The 27430-nt window shown below is 36.2% G+C and overlaps 1 protein-coding gene across 3 annotated transcripts; it reads left to right on the top strand.

The window, feature by feature from the left end:
* The first annotated feature begins 241 nt into the window (after nt 1-241).
* LOC149843179 (uncharacterized) lies at nt 242-26981 on the top strand. 3 transcript variants are annotated; one of them, XM_090001724.1, is made up of 9 exons: nt 242-868; nt 1879-2402; nt 3240-3290; nt 3381-3488; nt 6977-7072; nt 7165-7263; nt 24958-25017; nt 25143-25207; nt 26844-26981. In XM_090001724.1, coding segments are annotated over exons 1-9 (1506 nt in total). In that variant the 5' UTR covers nt 242-366; the 3' UTR covers nt 26845-26981. The 3 variants fall into 3 exon arrangements, with proteins under 3 accessions (XP_089857850.1, XP_089857851.1, XP_089857849.1); XM_090001725.1 differs by having other exon boundaries at nt 25143-25211; nt 26844-26967; XM_090001723.1 differs by lacking the exon at nt 26844-26981 and having other exon boundaries at nt 25143-25361.
* The last annotated feature ends 449 nt before the right edge of the window (nt 26982-27430 follow it).

Here is a 27430-nt window from a genome sequence, read left to right on the forward strand (position 1 = left end):
ACAGGACCATTTGCCGAACCAGATGTGCAATAGGCCTAAATCCGGACGAAACCCGTGACCTTGACACATTAGATTTTACTAAAGTAGAACTCGGTTAAGTTCGTCTTTATTGAATTTAACGAAGTTGTTTTTCCTTCGTGTCGATAGCTTTATGAATTTAACGCAGTTATTTGCTGCCCGGACGCGCCGATCGAAATGAGGGGTTTATTTGGGGTTTAAACGTTCGTCTTCCTCCCTCTTTGGCGGCCGAACGATAAAGAGAGACTGCATCAATGCCACCAATGCTCCCTTCCATGCCGAAATCCTCCCCTTCTCCTTCGCTCCCTTCCTTCTTTGATCCTTAAACATCCTCATTCTCAGAGAGAAATGGCGTTTCTCAACTTGAGAAGAACTTGGTATCATTTTTTCCGCCGACCCACCAAATTTCTCCGCACCCCATCAAGAGATTTCTTCACTTCTTTCATTGTTAGGCCTCAATTTCCAGCACCCATCTCGCGTTTTACGGGTTTTTGCGGTTTCGACAACGGAATCGGCCGGTTTTTCTGCACCGATAGGGTGGTCCATGATCTCCTTGCGGAGGTGGAGCGGGAGAAGCAGCGGGAAAAAGAAGAACGGCGACGCAGAGGCGAAGAGGTCGACGACGATGAAGAGGAGGAGGATTACATGGGCGTGGTGCCGCTGATAGAAAAGCTCGAGAAGAAGAGCGCGAAGGAGGCCGGAGAGATCGACAGATTCGAAGAGTGGACGGAATCAGATAGCAGCGACGACGATGATAGGTATTCGCCGGAGGAATCGAATAAACGTGCCGACTTATTCGAGAAGAAGTTCAAGAAGCACGAGGAGATGATCAGGAATCTTGTTGAAGCAGGTTTGATTCGATTTGATTTATTATTTTTTGCATTTCCGAGTTATTTAGAGCCAATATAAGCAACATGGTTGTAATGACAATGAATGAAATATGTGGGGCAAATGATGATGGTGAAGGCCGACTTGTTTCTGGGCATTGTTCACAAGTTTATCCCGGGGTAGAGGGAAAGAAATTGGTAGATTAGTTCAGGAAGATATTTTGTTCTAAAATGCTGATTCACTTGTTTAGGCTTTTATCTGCGTTTTGTTCTGTCTGGTTATTGTTGATATTCTCTGTCATTTACAATATATATATATATATATATATATATATATATATATATATATATATATATATATATATATATATATATATATATATATATATGTGCTGGAAAAGGGTTGAAGAATCCATTTGATTTTCATCTTGATAGGAATGCTGTTCAAAATTTGAAAGCATTATCTAATTATTGCACCTGTTTAAGATATTTTTATCATCATTCCATCTTATTTTTCATCGCTGTATCCATTGTTAGTTGTCACTGTTTATGTAATTGTGGATATTTTTGCTCTTGTTTTCTGGTGCTGCTGACCATGGTCTTGTTTTGGTATAACTAATGTAAACCATATGTTTTCAACAAAAATACATGCATAAGTACTGATTTTTTTTCCCTTTATCATGGGCATTCTTTCCTGTTATATATTTTTTTAATGCATCCATGTTTTCCCTCTTATACAGTCCCTTGTTTTCAAGATCAAGCCTTATTTTACTTTTAAAATTCATTCAAACTGTTACAAGTATCATGTGAAAATTTTTATGAAAAAATCTCTTAGGCTAGTCTCTTTATATTTTTATTTTCCACAGTATTTTCTTAATATTCCACTAAAATATTCCTATAGAACTTGAGAAGAAGGAAAACAATTTTGAAAAAAAAAAGTTGAATAGCTGTCATGTCTTCAGCAGTTTCATCATTGTTCCTGTCTCTCCTAAATGCCACTACTGTCATGAATCGAGATTGTTGATTTGGGCAGAAACTCTCGATGATGCCTTCAAATGGATGAATAAAATTGATAAATTCGAGGAGAAGCATCTTGCACTACCGTTGGAGTACAGGGTTATTGGTGAGCTCATGAATCGCCTCAAAGAAGCAACTGGGAAGGAAAGATTCATTCTCATTCAGAAGTTGAATCGTGCTGTGAGATTAGTGGAGTGGAAAGAGGCTTATGACCCAAATAATCCTGCGAATTATGGAGTCATCCAACATGAACAAGTGGGACCTTCAGTTGATCTTATAGAACATGCTGGATTCGAAAAGGAAAAGCAGATAATTCAGGGGACTGGAAATGATGAAGATGACAATGATGATTTCATTGAGGATAAGGATGATGTGCTGCTAGAGAAGCTTAATGCTATTGATCGGCAGATTGAACAGAAACTTTCAGAACTTGATTATACTTTTGGGAAGAAGGGTAAGGTTCTAGAGGAAGAGATCCGAGATCTTGCAGAGGAGAGAAATTCTTTGACTGAGAAGAAAAGAAGACCTCTGTACAGAAAAGTAAGTGCCATCTGCTATCTAGCATGTTGTATTTCTCTATTTTATTTTATTGCATGACATACTTAAATTTCTAGATATATATTTGTTTTCACCCTTAGGGTGATAAAATTGACTTTTTGGTTTGATGCTAGCAAAAACTGTATGATTTTCTTACATTTTGTTTATTGTAGCTGAAAATTAACTTCATAGCAATCCATCTTCCACATGATTTGGATGTTTCAATTGACTCTTATTAAACTATGTCAAATAGGGACTTCCCTTATATCTTACCTTAGATCATCCCTCAGTTCAGGGACATCTCTGTTTGTTATCCTCTGCCTTGATCAACTTCCTTTTTGATACTTGTGCCTCCTTATTCATCATCATCGTGGTTGTCAATATCATTATTGTCATGGCTTGTTTTGTCTATGTAGGAATTTATACCTTTAATTATCGCAATAGATAGTGTAATGGATGGTGTGCTGGACCCCTTCATTGTTCTTTTTGTTCCCTATATCTTACTTTAAACTTGCAGATCACATGTTTGACATAACTGAAGCTTTTTTTCATTTTAACTAAGTTTAAGTCTCTCTTTTACTACTGCTCATTCATTTCCATGTCTTGCCAGTTAAAGCAAATGCTATTCAAAATATTGCGATCTTGAAAAAATAGTGCCTGACTATTTAGACTGAATGCATGTCCCTGAACCCATTGAGCATATATGTAGGCATTTCTCACAATCCAGCATGCATGGGATCTGCGTATTCCTTTGGCTATTTAGACTGAATTATATATAGTTTATAACTTCTATATGTAATATGATAATCATGACTTAGCCTTTTGGGGAATTGTTTTCAGGGATTTGATGTGAAGTTGATAGATGTTAATCGGACATGTAAAGTTACAAAGGTGTGTTATTGTTTTGTTGTTTAGTTTACTCTCAGTCTAATAGTGCCTTTATTTCTAGAGTTATAATATACCTTTTCTTTTTCTTAAAAGGGAGGACAAGTAATAAAGTACACTGCTATATTAACTTGTGGTAACTATCATGGAGTTATTGGCTTTGCTAAAGCGAAAGGTCCTGCAGTTCCAATTGCTCTTCAGAAGGTATCTACTAGAGGTCTCCTGATTATAATGGTTTCATTGCCAATTTTTTTTTTTCTCTCCATGGAATACTAAATTTGTCTGGATTCTTAAACTGGAAATTACTGGTTCTAAATCTACTTTGTAATACTTTGATGCACATATTCTGCACAGCTTAAAATTGAAAATGTTATGGTTATTTGTTTAAACGACCAAAGAATGGAGTAATAATTTCTAGCTAAAAGAAAATATTTAAAGTTTAGGCATAATAATAACATTCAACATGAAAGAAAGCAAAAATCTGATGACGTGGCCATTCCACAGTTTGAGGACATTATAAAAAAAGTTAAAACATTTGTAAGGAGAATATCATAGGGCACTATGATAATCCTGATTCAACCCAAATGTCATATCTCTCAATAATCTTTGTTGATCAATGAAGAAGAAGCTTGAGAGGAGTTTTAGCCCCAATTCTTTTTTCCTTAGTGTGGAGGCTGCACACTCAATCTTCTATTAATAAGAGAAGCCCTATTAAAGGCAGTACAAAAAAGTTAATGTAAAAGAAAGAAAAATGATGAGAATACCACTCTAGGTAGTATTATACAGTATGTACATTTAACACGATACATCAAAACTAAATTGCCAAAGCGACTTATATGATAGGCAACATAGTAGTACTGAATGGTACCAGAAATGACAGGAATGCCCTTCACCCTTGATGTGACTCCAAACCTTAATATCTCTATCATTTTATGTGCTGGTCATACAAAGTACAGATGTACTTTTGGTATTACAAAGAAGGTGGAGGGTGATTTTAGGACAAAAAGTTGTATTTGCACATAGGAGCATCAGCTGTCAAGACTTGTTTTTCTCAAACCCACATGTGGTTCAAGAAGTCATTACCCAACAAGGATGAGAAAACATTAAAGGTCCAAGAGTATTCTATGCCATATATGTGCTGACATGAGGAGATAAACACATGCCAAGGAATCAAATGTGGGCTTCCTGTGTTGGCAGGGTTGATGCAACAAATCTGAATGCATCTTCAGTCTTTTATGTGAGAAGGGTTTGGTATGTATAAATAACTGTCTCTACAGTTAAATCATGCTATGGCAACAGATTCCTTTTGCTAATATCTGCAAATACCCTAAAATATTTTAGTAAATGTATTGGGATGGCCAGTTATCTCTCTAACAGTTGACAACTCCTTGGCTGCATGGGTTGGGATCTTAGATCAACTAATATCCTCCAAATGACAAATTCTCACATCATTTGAGATGTAGGTACATAAATGAGCTGAAAGTTTAATTTCATTTATACTTGACTGAGACATGGGTCGACATGGTTTTTGCTATTTCCTAAACAAAACAGGTCAGGATTTGTTGTGGCAATTCCAACTTCATTGATTAAAAGTTACATTTCAACTTGATACTTTAGTCATTAGACAAAACTTACAATATGAATCACTCTTTTTGGCCCTAGAGAAGGAAAAGGTACTGTTGATAAACAAAGAAATTAGCCATTTTGCGTTTTCTGGTTCTGTTTGTGAATTGAGTGAATACTGGAAACTGCTGGTTTAGCAAGACAGAACATATCTTTTGTGTGCCATTATGTTCATCTGAATAATGATATTATGTTGCTTTTTTGTTTCTATATAGCATTGTTCATACTTGAGGCCCAAGGTTACCAGAACGGGAAACGGAAACGGGAAAACATCTTGGGAAATAGAAATGGGAAACATCTTGGGAAACGGAAATGGGAAGGGGATGATGATTAACAGCTTGCTTTAAGAGGGGATTTCCTCGATACACATATCGATGATGATCCTGCAGAGGCAGGGATTGGGTATAATTAGCCTCTCCTGGATAGCCGTTTCTCAACCATAACTGTCCCATTGGGAATCCAATGAGTTGTGGGCCCACCACTATCTTAGAGGCTCATAACTCAAGGGCCCACTACGTAAGTGGGTCATAGGATTCCTGACCCACTACTTTGGGTCATTGGTTTCTCTTACGAGATCCAATGATACACTCTAGATCCAATACCTAGATCCATATTTTAGATCAAATACCTGAATCCAACTTTGGATTCAATACCTCTTGCTAAACTTTTCCCAATTTGTTTCCCGGTTTGTTTCTCAATTCATTTCCCGTTATGAGAAACATGTATCCCACAAAAGGGAAACACATGGGAAACGTGTGGGAAACGTATAGGAAACACGTGGGAAATGTGTTTCCCAAATATGGGAAATATGTTTTCCATAAATTTTTTGGTGTTTGCCATACGTTTCGGAAACGTGGTGTTTCCCGTTTCAAAAATGGTTTTCCGGAAAATGTGTTTCCCGTCCTCCTATAGTGTTTCTGGCAATGTTGTGAAAAGCGTTGAGGCGTAGTGTAGCACTCCACCAAAAACTGAACCGAGACGTAAAGTGTAAGCCTCAAATTTAAAAAAAAAAACTTAAAAAATTTCTTTAAAAATATCTAAATATATAAATAAAAGAAATGCAACAGACCAACATTTCACAATTGAAAAATCATGTTTTTACATCATTACAACTTATCGAAATTTGCGATTTCCTAAAAATACCACGTTGAACGCATCCATGGGGTCAAATTGATCAGATAAGGCTCACACCTTTGACCTTTTTCTAGAGAGTATGGTACAATCAAGTGTACCAAATATAATAATGTGTATGTGCATGCCTCTGCATTCACGAGTGCAAATATAAACTTATTTTCAACAAATGGCATTTTTACATAAGGAAGCACATGAAAACTAAGATCTAACACCACCATTATGCGAATTTGAGGCTGCAAAAAGGAACACCAAAGAGAAGTGGAAATCTAATCAAATGTGCATACATATTCTCAACAAATGGCGCCTTTGTGGACGAAAGTGCGTGTAAACTTAAGTCTAAAGTTGTTACCTGTTCAACTATAAGCAGACAAAGAGAGAGGGAGAGACAGAGAGGAAGAGCGAGAGAGAGAGAGAGAGAGAGAGAGAGAGAGAGAGAGAGAGAGAGAGAGAGAGAGAGAGAGAGAGAGAGAGAGAGAAACTTACCGAGAGAGGGAGGGGGACACCACCTTCTTCTTCTTCTTTTCAGTAGAGAGAAAGGGAGACAACGAGAGGGAGGAGGGCAAGAGACAAGAGGAGGAGGCCCTAATCAGTCGGGCCTCTCCCTTTTTTGGGTCAAATGGATTCGTAAAAAATGAGGTGCACTCCTCAGGCTGAGGTGCGTGCCTCAGTAAGCTTACGCTTTATATGTGCACCTCAAGGCACAAACGGAGGCGATGCACACTTTTTGTGCCTTGAGGCGTGTTTTTAACAACACTGGTTTCTGGTAACCCTGGCTTATACATCATACACTTTAGATCTTGGCTGATAAAATTTGTCATCGATCATTTCATGATTTTGGTTTCCTTTGTAAGTTTCTTGATCACCAATTTTGTGCTTGGATATTTTTATGATTTTCAAATCTGGGCAGACTAATGCTGTTCAATTTTCTTTTACAGGCATATGAGAAATGCTTTCAAAATCTTCATTATGTGGAACGATATGAAGACCATACAATTCCTCATGCAATACAGACAAAGTACAAGAAAACCAAGGTTCGTACTGTTTCTATTTCCTTTATACACTCCTTTGGCTCCACAACTTTATTTTCTGGTTTTATTGACTGATGTATTTTTTTCTTGCAAAGATCTACTTGTGGCCTGCTCCCACAGCAACTGGAATGAAGGCAGGCAGGACAGTTGAAACTATCCTACATCTAGCTGGGTACAAAAATGTCAAGTCAAAGGTAGTGGTTGATAATATACCTGTGAAAATCTCTATAAAAAGAGACTTTGTGTATAAACACAAAGGGTGCACGAAGGCACAAAGGAGAACACTCACAAGTGCACAAAAGCACAGATACACATGCACAAAGGCATGAAAAAATATAACCTTCAATATATGAAATCCCAAAAGGGGCTTTACAAAAGCATAAGAAACCTAAAGGGGTTCACCCCTATTTAAAAGACATAGGAGGCATGGGGGGAGCTCCAATACATAGGTTGGAGCCCCTCCAACGGTTAGAAATCTAACCCTTGGAGGGGGAGCTCCATCCTATGTATTGGGGGTCCCCCCATATCACATCAAAATTAAAAAAAGAAAAGAACAAAAAAATAAACTAAAATACAAGAAAATAAAAGAATAGAAAAAACAAAAATACAACATATTCTCAAATGAGAATATGCGTAAAATATGTGAATTTGTATAAATACCCTTATCGAGTTTTGAGGTATATATTTATATATATACTTAGATAAATACACACACATATATATATGATATATATGTATATGCATCTTTCTCTTTCTCTCTCTCTATATATAAAAGAGACACTATATTTTAACACCCTCCCTCAAACTTAGGGTGATACAATCGATAGTTTGCCAAGAAGGAAGTTAAATCTTGGAGAGCACAGTGCCTTGGTGAAGAAGTCTGTCAGTTGATATTCTGATGTAACGTAAGGAAGGTCAATGGTTCTTCTTAAATATTCTTCACGAACATAGTGGCAGTCCATCTCGATATGCTCGTGCGCTCGTGAAATGTGTGATTTTTGGCAATGTAGATTGCACTTTTATTATCACAACATAATTTTTTGGGCCCTTGAACGTGAATATTCATATCTTCCAACAAGCTGCGAATCCAAACAATCTCCATGGCGGTAGACGCCATGACTCTATACTCAGCTTCGGTGAAGGAAAGCGATACTTTCTATTGCTTCTTGCATCTCCAAGAAATTAATGATTCACCTAAAAAAATACAAAAACCAGTGGTGGAGTGACGGTTATTTGGGTCACCTCTCCAATCAGAGTCAGTATAAGCAATTAAACTTAATTAAGAAGAAGAAGATATAAATACTCCCTTGTTTACTGTACCCTTTATGTATCTGATGATGCGAATAATGACACTCATATGGACTGAAGTAGGTGTATGTTGAAATTGACTGGCAACATGTACTGCATGAGAAATGTCAAGCCTACTAATGCTGAGATACGTTAGGGATCCTACCAATTGTCTGTAAGGTGTGAGATCTTTTAGAAGAATGCCGTCATCAATTTTCATCTTTGACCCCACTATTTCAGGAGTTTCGCAGACCTTGTCATTTGTGATTCCTGATCTGTCAAGAATCTCATAAGCAAGTTTAGTTTAAGACAGAAAATAACCTCTGTGAGAATAAGCAATCTCAATTCTCAAAAAATATGTCGAAAAACCTAAGTCTAACATCTCAAATTTTGAAGTCAATATAGATTTAACACTTTTGATTCCTTTAGTATCATCTTCTGTTATCAACATGTCATCAACATATAATAGTAATATAACAATTCCTGCATCAGATTTCTTAACAAATAATGCAGTATCAGTATAACATGAAGAAAATCCATTTTCAGTCATTACATTGTTAAACCTATCGTGCCAAGTTTTGGGAGCTGGTTTCAAGCCATAAAGAGCTTTACGAAGACGAAGAACTTTATTTTTAGGATTTTTCATACCAGGTAGAGCATTCATGTATACTTCTTCATTAAGGTCACCATTTAAAAATGCATTTTTGACATCCATTTGATAAATATTCTATTTTTTAATAAAAGCAATGGTGACGAGACATCTGACAGTAACCATACGAGCTATAAGAGCAAATGTCTCTTCATAGTCAATCTCATATTCTTGACTATACCCTTTAGCTACTAGGCGAGCTTTATACCTCTCAAGAGAACCATCGCTCTTGGTTTTGACTTTGAATACCCATCAACATCCTATATTTTTCTTACCACTAGGGAGCGTTTGAAATTCCCAAGTGTTGGCTTTCTTAAGTGCTTTGAGTTCACTCTCCATGGCTTCTCTCCATTCAATACATCGTTTGGCATCTTCAAAATTATTTGGTTCAAAATATGAATGAATGACACTTAAGCAAGCCCGATATTTAGGAGAAAATGAATCAAAGGATACAAATCTAGAGGGAGTTTTTCTAGTTCTTTCGGTTCTTCTAGGATTTGAATCACATGTGAAAATAGATTCGCTAGGTTCACTATATTGCTCAACAACACTTCTAAAGGTTCTTCTATTTCTACGTGAATAGTGATAGGATCTCTAGTTATATTTTCTTCATGAGAGGTAGTAGGGTTAGAATTATTGTTGATTTCAACCACTTCATTATCACTGTTATATGTCGATTCATCATCACTAGAGATATCATCATCCTTAGATAATAGATAAAAAAAAAAGGAATAGTCGGTATTTTCTAAATATGATTCATTCTTTTCAAAACCACTATCATTTTCCAAAAACGTTACATTCTTTGAGACATATAACTTATCATTCTTAGTATCATAACATCGAAGTCCTTTTTGGATTTCAGAATAGCCAAGAAAAGCACAAGGGATGGCTTTTGGTGAGAGTTTATCATTTTTATCTATAAGGACAAAGCATTTACAAAAAAAAACTGTTAACCTATTGTAATCGAGTTCTTTTTCATATAGTCTCAAAATGAGAGATTTTATCTAAATTTTTGGATGGAAGACGGTTAATAAGATAAACGGAAGCAAGAGCTGCCTCAGCCCAATTTTTTTTTTGGAATAGATTGAGAAATAAGAAGGGTTCTAGTGGTTTCAATGATATGCCTATGTTTCCTCTCGGACAAACCATTTTGTTGTGGTGTTTTAGGACAAGATCTTTGATGGACTATACCATAGTCTTCAAGATATTTCTTAAACACATTAGAGAGGTACTCACCTCCAGAATCAGTTCTAAATATTTTTAAGTTACTATGAAATTGATTTTTGATCATTTTGTGATATGATTTAAAACATGAAAAAACTTCATGCTTATGTTTGAGAAAATATTGTAATGAAAAGAGGCGGAAGCACCAATAGAGAAAAGGCACTCTTTAAGAGTGACCACAAGAGCCAAGAACACAAACACCAAAGGTGTACACACAAAACTCACAAAAGTAGAAAATGACATAAAGTCATAAGTTAAATATTATTGAAGAAAGGAAGAGAAGGGTGAAAACCCCGTGCTTTTACAAGGAGAGAGCCTCCTCTATTTATAGAGGAGGGGAACCAAAAAGGAGATCATAAAGGGGGCTCCCTTCTAGTCGTTGGGAGCCCCAACAGTCATAAATATGATCGTTGGGGCCCCAACGACTAGATGGGTGGGGCCCCTTATGGTCCTCCAAAGTGAGAAATAAAAAATAAAAAAGGAAAAGGAAAAAAGGGAAAAAGAAAGAAAAAATAAAAAGGGAAAAATTACATGGTAATTTACCAAAATACCCCTATCGGGTTTTTGATTGTACAGAAAAAGAAAATAAATTATGTATATATACATATATGTATATATATACTTATTTATATACGAATGTATATATATATATAAGTATATATATATATATGTATATTAATATATACATAATTTAACACGCCCCCTCAAACTTTACGGGGAGAAGACCGAAAGTTTGCTAAGAAGAAACATAAATCGTGGAGTTGGAAGCGCCTTGGTGAAGAAGTCAGCCAATTGATATTCTGAAGTAACATATGGTAATGCGATAGTTCCTCTGAGATATTCGTCTCGAACATAATGGCAATCCATTTCGATATGCTTGGTTCACTCATGAAAAGTGTGATTGCTGGTAATGTATATCGCACTTTTGTTATCACAGCAGAGCTTGGTGGGAGTGAAAATGGGGATGCCCATGTCACCAAGGAGACTTCTGAGCCATACGATTTCCATAGTTGTCATTGCCATGGCCCGATATTCAGCTTCAGTGGATGATAGTGAGACCTTCTGCTGTTTCTTGCATCTCCACGAAATGAGAGATTCACCTAAAAAAATACAAAGACCTGTAATTGAGATACGATAATTGGGATTTCCTCCCCAGTCAGCATCAGTGAAAGCAGTTAACTCAAGAGATGAGGAAGATGATAAGAATAATCCCTTGGAGATGGTATTTTTGACGTATCTCACAATTCTCATTACGACCGCCATATGAACCGAAGTGGGTGCTGTTAGAAAATGACATATATATGTATATACTTGAATATATATATATATATATATTTATATATATATACATACTTTTCGTAATACAAGAGTATGTATATGTATATATATATGTATATATATATATGTATATAACTATATATTTAAAGTATATACTTATATTCTTGTAATACTTTTTTATTTATTTATTTTTGTAATTTTATTTCTTTCTTATTTTTTGTCTTTTTGTCAAACAGTCATAATTGACTAGAGCTGTTGGACTGTCAAAACAGCCAACAACCTTTTTGTCAGGTTCTGTCAAACAGTCAAAATGTTGACTGTTTGAATAGAGCTGTTGGGCTACTCCCAACAGCTCTAATTAGAGCTGTTGGGAGTAGCCCAACAGCTATCCCAACAGCTATTTTAATAGCTCCTCTCATGTAACCTCTCTATAAATAAGGGCATGCTGCCCATTGTAATTCATATACAAAGGTAGAGGGTTTTACCTCTTACATATTCAGATTCAAGTGCATTTATGCACTATTCTTATGTTTGTGCTGTGGAGCATTTTGTATGCTATTTTGGTTTACCATATTGGGTGAATGTATGTTTTGTCAAGTTGTTTGTAGACTTGATTGTGTGAAAGACTCTTTACATGGTATCAGAGCTTGTTGTATGATCAACCGTGTATTGGTGAGCTGCCTCGTAAAGCGTGCCTTCTTTCTTTCGTGATTGGTGGTTCCTTTTTTCTTTGGATTCATCATGGGTGAATTTTTTCCGCACAATACAAGCAACTCCAACTTCATTCCGCCATTCAAACTTGAGGGAAGCAACTATAACATTTGGGCGGGACACTTGGAGACATTCATCAAGGGTCAAGGTTTGTGGGGATTTGTAAGAGGTACTATTCTTGAACCCACTCCCAAAATTACATTAGGTGAAAATGACGTTGAGACTAGTCTTGAAGAAAAAAACAAAGCCATAGAAGAATACTACAAAAAATTAGATGAATGAGAAATGAAAAATGCCAAAATTCTTTCATGGATGCTTAGTAGAGTTGAGACAAAAATTGCCTCAAACCTTTTGTGTTACAAAAAGGCAAATGAAGCATGGGAATATCTTAGAGGTATGTTTACCGAAAAAGATATGGCTCACAAGTATTATCTTCAAGAAAAAGTTAGAAACATTAAACAAGGAGATAAGAATATAAGAGATTATTTTATGGAGTTATCTTCCATTTGGACCCAACTTGCCCAATTTGAACCCAAATGGGAAGGAAAGTGTATAGAAATGCGGAGAGTTCAAGTTGAAGAAGAGAGACTTTTCGCTTTTCTCTATGGTTTGAGACCCGAGTTTGAACAAACAAGGGCCTCCTTGCTATCATCTTCATCACCTCCTCCTATTCATGAGATTCTCACTAAACTTAGTGGAGAAAAGACTAGGCTAAACATGAGTAAAAATGTTAGTGTGCTTGCTACTTCTAGCAATGGTCAAGAAGAGTATTGCGCACTTGCCGCATCAAAACCAGGACACTATATCAAGCCATATAAACCTCCTCATTTTAATAAGAATCGAGGAGAATCAAAAATCATTTGCCATAATTGTAATGAGCCCGGTCATATTAGGCCTCAATGTCCTAGATACAAATATAGGCCTCAAGAAAAGCGTGTTGCGGCTGCACCATCAAAACAAGATGAAGATACTTTGAATCTCAAAGACCTCACCAAATCATTATCTCAACTGACGGAGGCATTACAACCACTGCTTAAAGGATCTACCTCAGGAGCGGCCATTGCAACCTCTTCTACTCCTGGTATGTGCTCTTGGCTTCTTGATTCAGGAGCTTCTTTTCATATGACCCCACATAGATCTATACTATCCGAATGTCAACCTAATTCAAATGCATCATTTGTTTCCACTGCCGATGGTACTGCCTTGGAAATAGAGGGTGTTGGAATTTTTAAAAATGATTTGTCAAAACATAACAACTTTTATATTCCGAAAATAAGACTTATACCAAAACTACATCTTAATCTACTTTCTGTTTCACAAATCTCGGATCATGGATGTGATGTCATTTTCTCATCAAGTAAATGTTGGGTGCAGGATCGCCAGTCCGGGAAATTGATTGGGGAAGGTTCTAGGCAAGGGAATCTCTATTATATGGATTTTCTTTGTATTCCAAAGGAATCATTTTGCAACACTGCCCAAACAAAAGACATACAGACTTGGCATCATAGATTTGGGCATCCAAATATAAGAAAATTAAATTTTGTACCTATTACCAAGAATCTTTGTAAAGATAATTTTGAATGCAAAGAATGTTTACTTGGTAAAATGACAGTCTTGCCTTATGGTCAAAGAACTTTTTACTCCTCAATGCCTTTTGAATTAGTTCATTCGGATGTATGGGGTCCTGCTCCTGTAGCCTCTAAAGGCGGATTCTCCTACTATGTTGTGTTTATTGATGACTTCACTAGATATTGTTGGATTTACTTTCTTAAGTATAAATCAGATGTATTTGCAACCTTCAAAACATTCCATAACATGATTAAAAATCAATTTGAAAGTAAACTCAAAATTCTCAGAACTGACTCTGGAGGAGAATACTTGTCAAATGAGTTTAAACAATTTTTAGAAAATGAAGGAATTTTACATCAAAGATCATGTCCTAGAACCCCACAACAAAATGGAGTTTCAGAAAGGAAACACAGACATATTATGGAAACTACAAGAACTCTTCTTATTGCTAAAAATGTTCCAAAAAATCTTTGGGCTGAAGCTGCATTAACCTCAGTATATCTTATAAATAGGATGCCTTCCAAAACTTTATCTAATGAAATTCCTTTTGAAAAATTATTCAAATATCAACCTGACTATCAAGGACTGAGAATCTTTGGTTGCAAATGTTATGTTTTGAATGATAAAGGAGATAAACTATCTTCTAAAGCTATTTCTTGTGCGTTCATTGGTTATTCATAAACACAAAAAGGATTTAAATGTTATGATACCAAAAATGATAAACTTCTCATTTCAAGGAATGTTAATTTTGTTGAAAATGAAAGTGGATTTGAAGAAAACATGTCGGAAGACATAAACTCTGATTATTCTTTCTTGTTCAAACCAAGGTTTTAAAACCCGTGACTCGGAACTCGACTCGTTCTTTATTCACTCGTGACTCGGCGGGTCAACTCGGTGACTCGGACCGGGTTTTGTTAACTTTTGATTTTAAAAGAAAAACAATATATAATTTGTCTGAAACCATGTTTTTGAGTAAACATAGTCTCCAAATGTCTGTAAGAATATAAAAACAACTGCAAACTGCAAAGAGCTATAGAGGTTTGCTTGAATAATTGAATTTGATATCTATACAAGCACTTTGACTAATTCATGACTTGAATTAGAGGATTTGGTCACCATGAGTTCAGTCTGCTACTACCTAAGGTTCCTAAGATGGCCAATCATATATGCTAGCTTGTTTTAAAAGTTTTAATTCCCTCTCTAACAAATCCATAAATGTAAAACAGGGATATATGTGCATATTGAAAGTTTACAGAATGCCCAATATCAACATAAATAAGCAATTTTCTCATGTATAAAACTATGCAGGAAATATATTAATGACACAACTATAAAAAGACTACTAATATTTGAATATGTACAATGCTTGTTCACATAACAAATGGATGATGAAACCTAAATGTGACTTCCCATAGGCACAATTGACCCGCCATATATAGTGAGAATCATTTCTTTAAAATATTTTGCTAGAATAAGTTGATAACACAGGGTGAACAGTAGTTCGAACAACATGGCGATTTTATTCTATGGATTTAAATGCTTTTTTATCTTTAAATGATTTTTATTTTCTTTTTTATACAAAATCTGGGGGTAACCCTTGTTAAAATATATGTACTTATATATTTCGAAACTGTAATTTGAAACTCAAAAAAAAAATTTCAAACATCCCAAAACTCGCCCGAGTCAGGCCGAGTCAAGCCGAGTCAAGCCGAGTCAGGCCGAGTCAGGCCGAGTCAAGCCCGAGTTTTGGCAAACCGAGTTTGCCTTGCCGAGTTGACTCGCTGGAGGGGCGAGCCGAGCCGAGTCAGCCGAGTCAATGAGTTGACTCGGCGAGTTTTAAAACACTGGTTCAAACTATTGTCTAATGATGAAAATATTTATGTAGAACCTCTTATTGAAAATAGAACAATAGTTGAACCAATAGTATACACTAGAAGAAATCGAAATGCATTCAATGAAGGTGTAAATCAAAGTAATCATGAAGCATCAGAAATTCCTTCAGAACAAACCACTATTCGTAGATCAGAACGAACCTCAAGAATTCCAAATAAATTTGTGTCTTATGATTCATTCTCTCCTAAACATAGAGCATGTCTTGTAGCTATCCACTCATATTTTGAACCCTCATGTTACAATGAAGCAAAAAATTTACCTGAATGGATAAAAGCTATGCACATAGAATTAGAAGCTCTTAAAGATGCTAATACTTGGGAAATTCTGGATTTACCTATAGGAAAAAAGACAATAGGTTGTAGATGGGTTTTTAAAGTAAAAACCAAAAGTGATGGATCCTTGGAAAGGCATAAAGCCAGATTAGTTGCCAAAGGATATTCTCAAGAATACGAAGTAGATTACGAAGAAACTTTTGCTCCTGTTGCCAGGATGACCACTGTTCGAATGCTTGTAGCTATTTCAGCTATTAAAAATTGGAATATATTTCAAATGGATGTTAAAAATGCATTTTTAAATGGGAATCTCAATGAGGAAGTATATATGGATATTCCACCTGGATTAATAATTCCTTCAGGTAAAGTGCTTAAATTAAAAAAGGCATTATATGGCCTCAAACAAGCACCTAAAGCTTGGTTTGATACTTTTAACAATGTTATTACAAGGTATGGTTTTAAACCATGCTATACTGATACAACTTTGTTTATCAAGAACTCTTCTGCTGGTATTATAATTTTACTTTTATATGTTGATGATATGTTAATTACAGGTAGTGACGAGGGAATCAAGAAAGTAAAACAATTTTTGAAAAATTCTTTTGAAATGACAGATCTTGGGTTTCTAACATACTTTCTTGGTATAGAAGTTTCATACTCTAACCGAGGATACATATTGTCACAAACAAAGTTTGCTTCAGATATTATTGACAGGTCAGGACTTTCAGATGATAAAGTTGTTGATACTCCAGAGATTGTTGGAATGAAAATGTGAGCCGATGATGGAGTTCCTTTGGACAATCCAACTCCCTTTAGACAGCTAGTGGGATCTCTTATGTATTTAAGTATTACAAGACCAGACATAGCCCATGCTGTACATATAGCCAGTCAATTTCAACATGCTCCAACATCAGCTCATATGAGTGCAGTCATGAGAATTATTAAATTCATCAGAGGCACTATAAATAAGGGAGTCTTTCTGTCCTCCTCTTCCTCCTTAGATCTTATTGCATATTCTGATGCTGATTGGGGAGGAGATCCAAATAACAGGCGCTCAACAACTGGTTTTTGTATATTTCTAGGTGAATCTTTGATTTCATGGAGGTGCAAGAAACAACAAAAGGTGTCATTATCATCTACAGAAGCTGAATATAGAGCAATGACAACTACTACTATGGAAGTCGTGTGGCTCAAACAACTGATTTCAGATATGGGGATTCACCTTCAGAATCCTACAAGATTGTGCTGTGACAATAAGAGTTCGATATACATTGCTCGAAATCATACATTTCATGAAAGAACTAAGCATATAGAGATGGATTGCCATTTTGTTCGTGAAGAATATTTGAAGAAGACTATTGATCTTCCCTATGTGACATCAGAATATCAACTTGCTGACTTCTTCACCAAGGCACTATGCTCACCAAGATTCAACTTTTTACTTGACAAACTTTCGGTGATTTCACCATAAGTTTGAGGGAGACTGTTAGAAAATGACATATATATGTATATACTTGAATATATATATATATATATTTATATATATATATATATACATACTTTTCGTAATACAAGAGTATGTATATGTATATATATATGTATATAACTATATATTTAAAGTATATACTTATATTCTTGTAATACTTTTTTATTTATTTATTTTTGTAATTTTATTTCTTTCTTATTTTTTGTCTTTTTGTCAAACAGTCATAATTGACTAGAGCTGTTGGACTGTCAAAACAGCCAAGAGCCTTTTTGTCAGGTTCTGTCAAACAGTCAAAATGTTGACTGTTTGAATAGAGCTGTTGGGCTACTCCCAACGGCTCTAATTAGAGCTGTTGGGAGTAGCCCAACAGCTATCCCAACAGCTATTTTAATAGCTCCTTTCATGTAACCTCTCTATAAATAAGGGCATGCTGCCCATTGTAATTCATATACAAAGGTAGAGGGTTTTACCTCTTACATATTCAGATTCAAGTGCATTTATGCACTATTCTTATGTTTGTGCTGTGGAGCATTTTGTATGCTATTTTGGTTTACCATATTGGGTGAATGTATGTTTTGTCAAGTTGTTTGTAGACTTGATTGTGTGAAAGACTCTTTACAGGTGCATGCTGAAACTGGCTTGCTGCATGAACCACATGAGCTATATCTGGACGTGTGATGGATAGATAAGTGAGGGATCCAATTAATTGACGGAAGAGGGTTGGATCCTCAAGAAGAACACCATCCTCAAGCCTCAGTTTTGCATTGATAACTTCGGGAGTCTCAACTTTCTTTTCATAAGATATTCCTGACTTGGTACAAATTTCTGCAGCTAATTTCATTTGAGATAGGATGTATCCGCGCGCGGAATAAGCTACTTCAATCCCTAAAAAATATCTCAAGTATCCAAGATCAGACATATCAAAAGTTTCTTTTAACATAGACTTTACATCATTTACTCCCTTTTTGTCATTCCCAGTGATGATCATATCATCAACATATAACAAAAGCATAACAATAGAGTCACCTGTCTTCTTAACAAAAAGAGCAATGTCAGTATAGCAAGAAGAAAATCCTAAATTGATTAATACATTACTAAACTTGTCATACCAAGCTTTAAGAGCTTGCTTAAGTCCATATAAGGACTTTTTTAATTTTAAATTTTTTTCATTTAAATTCATACCTGGAGGAGGTTCCATATAAACTTCTTCATTTAAATTTCCATTCAAAAAGACATTTTTGACATCAAGTTGAAAAATTGACCATTTTTTAACAGAGGCTATAGCAATACGAGCTCGAACACTAGTCATTCGAGCAACTGGGGCAAAAGTTTCATCATAATTTACCCCATACTCTTGGGCATATCCTTTTGCTACTAATCTAGCCTTATATCTTTCTAATGAACCATCACTCTTACTTTTTACTTTAAAAACCCATCTACATCCAATGGGTTTCTTGCCATTGGGAGGATCAATGATTTCTCAAGTTTGTGCCTTTTTAAGAGCATTAAGTTCTAGATCCATAGCTTCATTCCAATGAGCATATTGTTTAGCATCATTGTAATGAGATGGTTCATGAAAGGAGTGAAGAGCAAGTAGACATGCTCGAAAGTTTGGAGAAAAAGAATCATAAGAAACAAATCTATTTGGTGCTTTGGAAATACGATTTGATCTTCTTTGAGAGGTTTCTTTGATCGACTCACTTTGAGAGATTTTTTCAAGGGCACAAGGTGGATTTCTTTCATTCCTTCTAGAGTAGACTTGTATTTGTCTTGAAACATTTTCTTCTAAATTTTGATCATCATTTGGATGTTCAAAATGATCTTCAACAAGTGGATCATTAGGATCAATATGATCATCTATGATGTTTTCTCGAGGCAACAAGTCAAATAAAAAGGAATAATCAATATTTTCATTTGGTTGGTGCGAAAAACCATTTTCTTCTTCTAGGAATGTGACATCTTTTGAGATATAAAGTTTGTTTTTGAGTATGTCAAAACATCGATAACCTTTTTGTTTTTCGCCACATCCTAAGAAAATACATTCAATAGCCCTAAGAGAAAGTTTATCATTTTTGTGAGTTAAAACAAAGCATTTACATCAAAAAATTCTTAGTCTTTTATAATCGGGAGACATATTTTAAAGTTTTTCAAATGGAGAAAGATTTTTCAAAGAAGATGAAGGGGTTCTATTGATAAGGTATGTTGAGGTTAGAACCGCTTCGACCCAAAAGGATTTTGGAATATTTTTTGAAATTAATAACGTTCTTGTGGTTTCTATTATGTGTCTATGCTTTCTTTCCGCAAGACCATTTTGTTGCGGAGTGTTGGGACAAGAACGTTGATGACAAATTCCATTTTCTTTTAAATAGCTTTGAAAATCATTGGACATATATTCGCCTCCCGAATCAGACATAAGAATAGATAGGTTTCCCAAAAATTGATTTTTAACCATTGCATGAAATTCTTTAAAGAAGTTGAAAACTTCGGATTTGCGACTTAGGAAGTAAATCCATGTAAATCGAGTGAAGTCATCAATAAAGACCACATAGTACGAAAAACCTCCTTTAGACAAAATAGGGGAAGGTCCTCACACATCGGAATGAATAAGTTCAAAAGGCCGAGTGGTGAAGTAACTTCTTTGAGGAAATGGAGTAGTTTTAGATTTTCAAAAAATGCAATCTTTACAAGTCATGTGATTGTCTTTACAAGTATTGTTCAAAAAAGGAAAAAGAGACATTTTTACAAAATTTGGATGACCAAGTCTCTCATGCCAAATTCCAATACTTTTGTCTTTTACAAGATTGCAAGATGACTTAGATGAAAGAGTCAAAAAATCCATAAAATAGAGATCACCCCTTCTATGGCCTTGCCCAATCAGCTTCCCTGACTGGAGATCCTGCACGGTGCAATCTTTAGGTGAGAAAGAGACTTGACATCCATGATCGACGATTTGGGAAACGAAAAAAAGATTTAGATTAATTTTTGGAACAATTCTTACTTTAGGAACAAAAAATTTTTGAGAATTTTTAAAATCAAGTGTTCCAATACTTTCAATTTTCAAAGATGTTCCATCGGCCGTTGAAACATAAGAGGATATGGGTTCGGAAAAAACATTTGAAAGAGAGTTTTTATGAGATGTCATATGAAAAGAAGCACCGGAGTCTAGTATCCACATACCTGGAGGTGATGAAGAATAGGCGATGGCGGCTCCGGATGTTGAAGAAGAAGTCTTGAGAAGATGTTGGAGAACTTCGGAGATATGATTAAGAGTTTCTTTGATATCTCCCTCTTTGGCACTTTCTTCTTCCTTCTTTGGAGAATTTTCTCCAACCGCGACTACTTTTTCTTTTAAGTTTGGGACAAACCGGTCTAATCTGTCCCGGTTCATTACAATAATGACATATCACTCCCTTTCTAGGCCCATTATTTTTGTTAAAGTGAGGAGGTCTATATGCTTTTACATTTGATCCGGGCCTAGTAACGGCCAAAACTTCATCACTCTTAACGCTTAGGCCAAGTCGAGTTTCTTCTTGGCATATTTCGGCAAGGGCGTCTTCAATGGGTAAGGCTTTGCTTCTATGGAGAAGGATGCCCTAACTTGTTCAAATTCTGGCCGAAGACCATGAAAAAATTGGAAAAAGTGCTCTTTTTCAATTTGTTCCCTTCTTAACTTAATATCTTCCGGAGCCACCCATTTAGGCTCAAGAAGAGCAAGTTCATCCCAAAGAGGGGTTAGAGAGCTAAAGTAGTCTCGGACAAAAAATTGTTAGCACAAAAAATTGTCGAGCAAGATCCTTTTGGGTATACATACCCTTGAGGAAAAACCATGCCTCATTGGACCTTCTAAATTTGGCAATATTAGCACAATTTTTAAGGTCTACATTGTTCATAAACCATGCCAAAATTTTGGCATGGTTACTCTCCCAATCCTCAACTTTGGATTGATGGTCATTGATAGCTTTGATGCGCTCATCGCCATCTAAAGCTTTTTCAACCTCATTTTCGATTTTAGTGAGAACAAGAGAGGGTTCAGGAGTAGTTCCCATAACAAAACCCCAAAGTTTCTTACCTCTTAGATGATTTTCCATAGCGGAGGCACACATAAGATAGTTGAACCCATTGAGCTTAAAAGAAAGCTCCACTTTAGAATCACGTTCCATCGGCACCAAATATTCTTCCTTTCTTCAAAAAGCTTGTCCCAAGATAACAAAGAGAAGCCCAATCACCAATCGAGCTCTGATACCATGTAATGAAAAGAGGCGGAAGCACCAATAGAGCAAAGACACTCTTTAAGAGTGACCACAAGAGCCAAGAACACAAATACCAAAGGTGTACACACAAAACTCACAAAAGTAGAAAATGACTTAAAGTCATAAGTTGAATATTATTGAAGAAAGGAAGAGAAGGGTGAAAACCCCATGCTTTTACAAGGAGAAAGCCTCCTCTATTTATAGAGGAGGGGAACCAAAGAGGAGACCATAAAGGGAGCTCCCTTCTAGTCGTTGGGAGCCCCAACGGTCATAAATATGATCGTTGGGGCCCCAACGACTAGATGGGTGGGGCCCTTTATTGTCCTTTAAAGTGAGAAATAAAAAATAAAAAAGGAAAAGGAAAAAAGAGAAAAAGAAAGAAAAAAGGAAAAATAAAAAAGGGAAAAATAAAAAAGGAAAAAATTACATGGTAATTTACCAAAATACCTCTATCGGGTTTTTGGTTGTACAGAAAAAGAAAATAAATTATGTATATATACATATATGTATATATATACTTATATATACACGAATGTATATATATATATAAGTATATGTATATATATATTAATATATACATAATTTAACAAATATATCCAATAATACCGTGAAAAATCATCCACAAAAATCACATAATAAGCAAAACCTTCCTTGGATATGATGACTGCCAGTCTCCAATCATCTGAATGAATAATTTCAAAAGGTTTAGTCTATGTCACATGGGTGCGGGTGCGGGTGCGGGCGCAGGTGCGGGTGCGGGGATTCAGCACTTCCAAAAAACCCGGGTGCGGGGGTGCGGTAGGGGCAAAAATGTAAATATATATATATATATATAAGGGGTCGGGGGCGGGTTTTTTCAAATTTCATTTTATATACAGCTACACGATAGCACAAGCAAGGCTACCACCATCATTGCAGGAGCTGACAGCTGCTGTCAGAAGATTTTTTTTATATACAGCTGCACGATAGCACAAGCAAGGCTACCACCATCATTGAAAAGTCAGGAGCTGACAGCTGCTGTCAGCAGATTTTTTTTTTTATATACAGCAGCACGATAGCACAAGCAAGGCTACCACCATCATTGAAAAGTCAGGAGCTGCAGCAGATTTTTTTTTTTAAAAAAATTTCGCAGCCCATTTCATAGGGCATTTTTAAAAAAAAAAAAAAATCCAAAAAAGGACATAAATGATCCTGGGTTCGGTCAACGCACCCAGGATCGGGTTGACCGCACCCGCACCCGCGTCGAGTCGCGTCGACGTGGGTGCGGCACCCTGCTAGCCGAATCCCTGTGACATAGGGTTTAGTGGTAAACATAGATCTTTGTTCAAAAGGCATACTTCTCATTTTTCCAAAAATGCAATCATTACAAGAGAAAGTACTTTTACAAAGTTTTTTAACAAAATGCAAATAGGACAACTTGGTAATGTTGGGATGACCAAGTCTTTTGTGCCAAACATTTATGTCTTTATGTTGAGCCACATTACAAAAAATGGTTTTAGGAATTTGAAGAGAGTCCACATAGTACAAGTCTCCCTTCCTAGAGCCTTCCTCAATCAACCTCCCGGACCGGTGATCTTGTATTAAACATTTATTAGATGAGAATTGAATGTTACACCCAAGGTCCGAGAGTTGAGAGATGAAAAGTAAATTTAAATTTAATTTTGGTATAAATCTAATTTTAGGAATAAAGAAGTTTTGGGTTTCAAAATTTTCAATTCCTTTAATTTCAAGAGAAGTGTCATCCGCGGTTGAAACAAAAGATGGTTTCAAACTTTTAGAATATTCAAAAAGAGAAGAAATGTTTGGGGTCATATGAAATGATGCGCCCGAATCTAAAAGCTAAGAGGTTTTACCTGGAGGGGAAGGAGTGGACACGGCGGCACCGAAAATAGCTCCCTTAAGAAGAGGTTGAAAAGCTTCCATAATTTGATTTAAAGAGAGAGATCCACTTGTCGATTCCTCTTTTTGTGGTTGCCATTGCTAGTAATTTCTTCCACTTGGGACAAACCGATTTGATATGACCCGGTTCCTTGCAAAAGTGACACAATTTTGCTATAGTCCCTTCTTCCGCTTTGACCACCATTGGATCCTTGATTTTGGTTTTTGAAGTGAGGAGGTTTATATGTCCTCAAGTTGTTACCGGGTCTAGAAACGATATTTGCACCATCACACTCCTCTTGATTTGTGGGCATTGCAAGTATACTTGGATTTTGCTTGCTAATGCCCATACGAGTTTCCTCTCCACTTAATTTAGTAATGACATCTTCAAGAGAGGGAGAAGTGAAGGAGGATAGGAGAGAAAATCTTATTTGCTCAAACTCGGGCCTTAGCCCATTCAAAAAATTAAAAAAACGATCTTCTTCTAGTTGTTTATGTCGAACCTCTATGGCTTCTTCACTCCACTTCGGTTCGAGCATAGCAAGCTCATCTCAAATGGAGGAGAGTTCGGCAAAGTACTCTTTTATAGTCATCTCCTCTTGAAGAAGGGTTAGCGCTTTCTTTTGGAGATAATATTAGTGAGACAAATCCCTTGAAGTGTAGATCTTCTCAAGGTACTCCCACGCTTGAGAAGCCTTTTTAAACTTTATAATGTTGATTGTTGATTTTTGTCTCAATGGAGGAAAAGATCCATGACAAGATTTTGAAGTTCTTCATTTCCTACTGATGTTTTCTACTATACTTCTCAAGAGCCTTAGTTCTTTCATCTCTCTCAAGAATTTTGATTTTCCCTTCATTAATCAAAGTAATTTTAGGCTCTGGTTCCGAAATCGAGCCTTGCATGTAACCCCAAAGCCCGTTTCCTTTAATGTGAGCTTCCATATTTCTGGCTCACATGTGATAATTGGAGCCCCTCCAAGGGTTAGAAATTTAACCGTTGGAGGGGGAGCTCCATCCTATGTATTGGGGGCCCCCCATGTCACATCAAAATTAAAAAAAGAAAAGAACAAAAAAAACAAAATACAAGAAAATAAAAGAATAGGAAAAACAAAAATACAACATATTCTCAAATGAGAATATGCGTAAAATATGTGAATTTACATAAATACCCTTATCGGGTTTTGAGGTATATATATATATATATATATATATATATATATATATATATATATATATATATATATATAAGAGACGCTACATTTTAACAATACCTTCATGTGTGTGCATTCATTGAAATCTTATCCCATCGATGCTTAATAATCATGTACATATAATCCCATAGTTGCACCCATTTCTAGTTTCGATATCTTAATTGTGATCCTTGCAAGCAGGTTATTGGTTCAAGGAATCCTCATAACACTGTGAAAGCTGTTTTCAAAGCCCTCAATGCTGTAAGTCCAAGTTTTCTTTTCATCTGATCCTGCTATTTCATCCTTTTGTTTCTTGTTGTTATGGCCCCAGAAACCAAGTGAATATCGAGTCTCTCATGTTGACGGCTGTCTTTGCCTTGGTGCAGATTGAGACTCCAAAGGATGTTCAAGAGAAATTTGGCCGAACAGTTGTCGAGAAATATTTACTTTAGTAGGTATCTCTGAACTATGGAAAATATCTTGAATATCTCTGTATAACCTTGTTTAAGAATTTTGTCAGCATTCTGCATATTTTAAAGACAGTCACTTTAAATCTTCAATGTCAATCCTATTGGATAATAAATATGACTCACTTTTAAGTGGCATGGGAGCTTGTGCGTCTGTCCATCTTACTGATAAAAATGATCCTGGAGTTTCTGGTATTAATTATCAAATGATAATTTGGTCAATTCAATATGGTCAGGAACATGTGATTGTATTACAAATCAGCAAGGACTTGTTTAATCATTAACTTTAATGTAAAGATGAAAAGTTTAGCTGATTCAGATAGATTAAAAGCTATGTCACAGGGATTCAGCCAGCAGGGTGCCGCACCCGCGTCGACGCGACACGACTCGGGTGCGGCACCCGGTGCGGTCAACGCACCCAGGGTCATAAATGTCCAAATCTGGACTTTAAAAAAATTTAATGTTAAAAATTAGTGTTACTGCTGTTAACTGTTAAAAATTATATATATATATATATACACCCTCCCGCACCCACGCACCCAAGTTTTTTTAAAGTGCTGCATCGCCGCACCCGCACCTATGTGACATAGATTAAAAGCTAATTATAAGACATGAGAGTAGGAAAGTTGGATGGAAGGGACAATTAGTGTCTTTTAATCTACTATTTTGCGTTTGAGCCTGAGGGCTTCATTAAAGTCACAACAGTATATTATAGGCAGGTATGTAGGTATAATGGGAAAAAAGAAAAGAGTTTTGTTTTTGTATGCAGGTCAAAATTTGATTAGACATGACCAGTTTTGTTTGGAATCAGTAAGGATGGGTGATTGAGCTGATCCTAGCTCAGTGAAAGCTTGCTCCATCTCCTTCATTTATTAAAGAAGCTGAGCTCAAGCAAGAGCTATGTAACATGGGTACTTCTGGAGGGTTGCTGTATCCATGTCGAACACACACACACACACACACACACATGCATGCATGCATGTTTTTCTCCTAAATAAATACTTGGACACATATATTTATGTGTATAGCTGTACACCTGTACCCATACTGTTAAAAATTTCCCTACCGTACCATACATACTTATGCCCACACCCATACCTATGTGGCATAGAGCCAAAACACGCTTATTCTAAAAGATAGGTAACACACACACACACACATATATATATATATATATATATATATATATATATAAGGTGGTTTCTACTTTTTGCAGCAAACTGCAATCCACAACCCAGAGTTCCAAGTGTGCCCAAACCCTTTTTAGAGGGAGTTTAGCATCATTCACTGCATATAGTAAGCCTGTGTGCATGCTGTGTAGCATTTAACCAAACTTATTTGTTGTTTGTTTCTGTCATGATACATCTGTCCTCAGGTGCAACATTATGTAGTTCATAAGTTCACTGCTTCAGGAAGTCGGAAGCTTCTATAGAAATGTTAGGTTTTGTGTAAGATAGTTTGTAAGCATAGTGTTAGTTGCTTGAAACATTTTTTTTTTTTCCTGGTGAGTCTGTACACTATAAAAATGAGCAAGTTATGATTTCTGTGCAAGTGTTTAGCGTTTCACATGGATAATTGTGTGCCAAGAAATAAATTATGGTTTCTTGTTGATAACTGCAGAAAACTTGATTCTTTCATCCAGTGACTCAGGTGAAATCACAGCCTTAGCAGCCTTCCCGGTGACTCTACTATCCTAACTACTTCACTGTTATTCCATACTAATGAGTATATTGGCAAGAGTGATGATGGAGGCTGATCATGAATGTATTGGCTGAATTTTTGCTGGGGTACTGAATAATTATAGACACCGTTTTTGTTCCATCAATTTTTTTGTTGTTTTAGCATAATCGGCATGTCAGGCTATCACCCATGCTTGTTGGTGGGAAGCATATGGAACACTCATTGATATGGCTTCTTACTGGATCATGCTGCAGCCAAAGAGGTATATGGATTTTTGATTGGTAGAACTAGGGTGTTGACACAGTTGTATTTTGTATCCAAGACCTTTCTTTGTTTGTGTGTGTGTCTAGGAAAATTTGTGTACATGAGCATATCACGGCTATAATACACTTTATCATTTCCTGCATCAGTTCGGTGTTGGATTGGCCTGAAACCATAGGATGGCACCGACAATGATGACCGGTGTCAACCCTACTGGTGTCATGCTAATCCGACACTAGAATGGTGCTGGTCAAAAGATATATTTT

Source organism: Nuphar pumila, chromosome 3, assembly GCF_984573655.1.
Source record: "Nuphar pumila chromosome 3, dmNupPumi1.hap1.1, whole genome shotgun sequence".
Taxonomy (NCBI): Eukaryota; Viridiplantae; Streptophyta; class Magnoliopsida; order Nymphaeales; family Nymphaeaceae; genus Nuphar; species Nuphar pumila.

Bases quoted from the DNA above. Each gene is read 5' to 3' on its own strand.
- LOC149843179 (XM_090001724.1), top strand. From the start codon at position 367: ATGGCGTTTCTCAACTTGAGAAGAACTTGGTATCATTTTTTCCGCCGA. The intron at 7,073-7,164 runs GTTCGTACTGTT...TTTCTTGCAAAG, and splicing joins CAAAGTACAAGAAAACCAAG to ATCTACTTGTGGCCTGCTCC. The intron at 7,264-24,957 runs GTAGTGGTTGAT...CCTTGCAAGCAG, and splicing joins ACAAAAATGTCAAGTCAAAG to GTTATTGGTTCAAGGAATCC.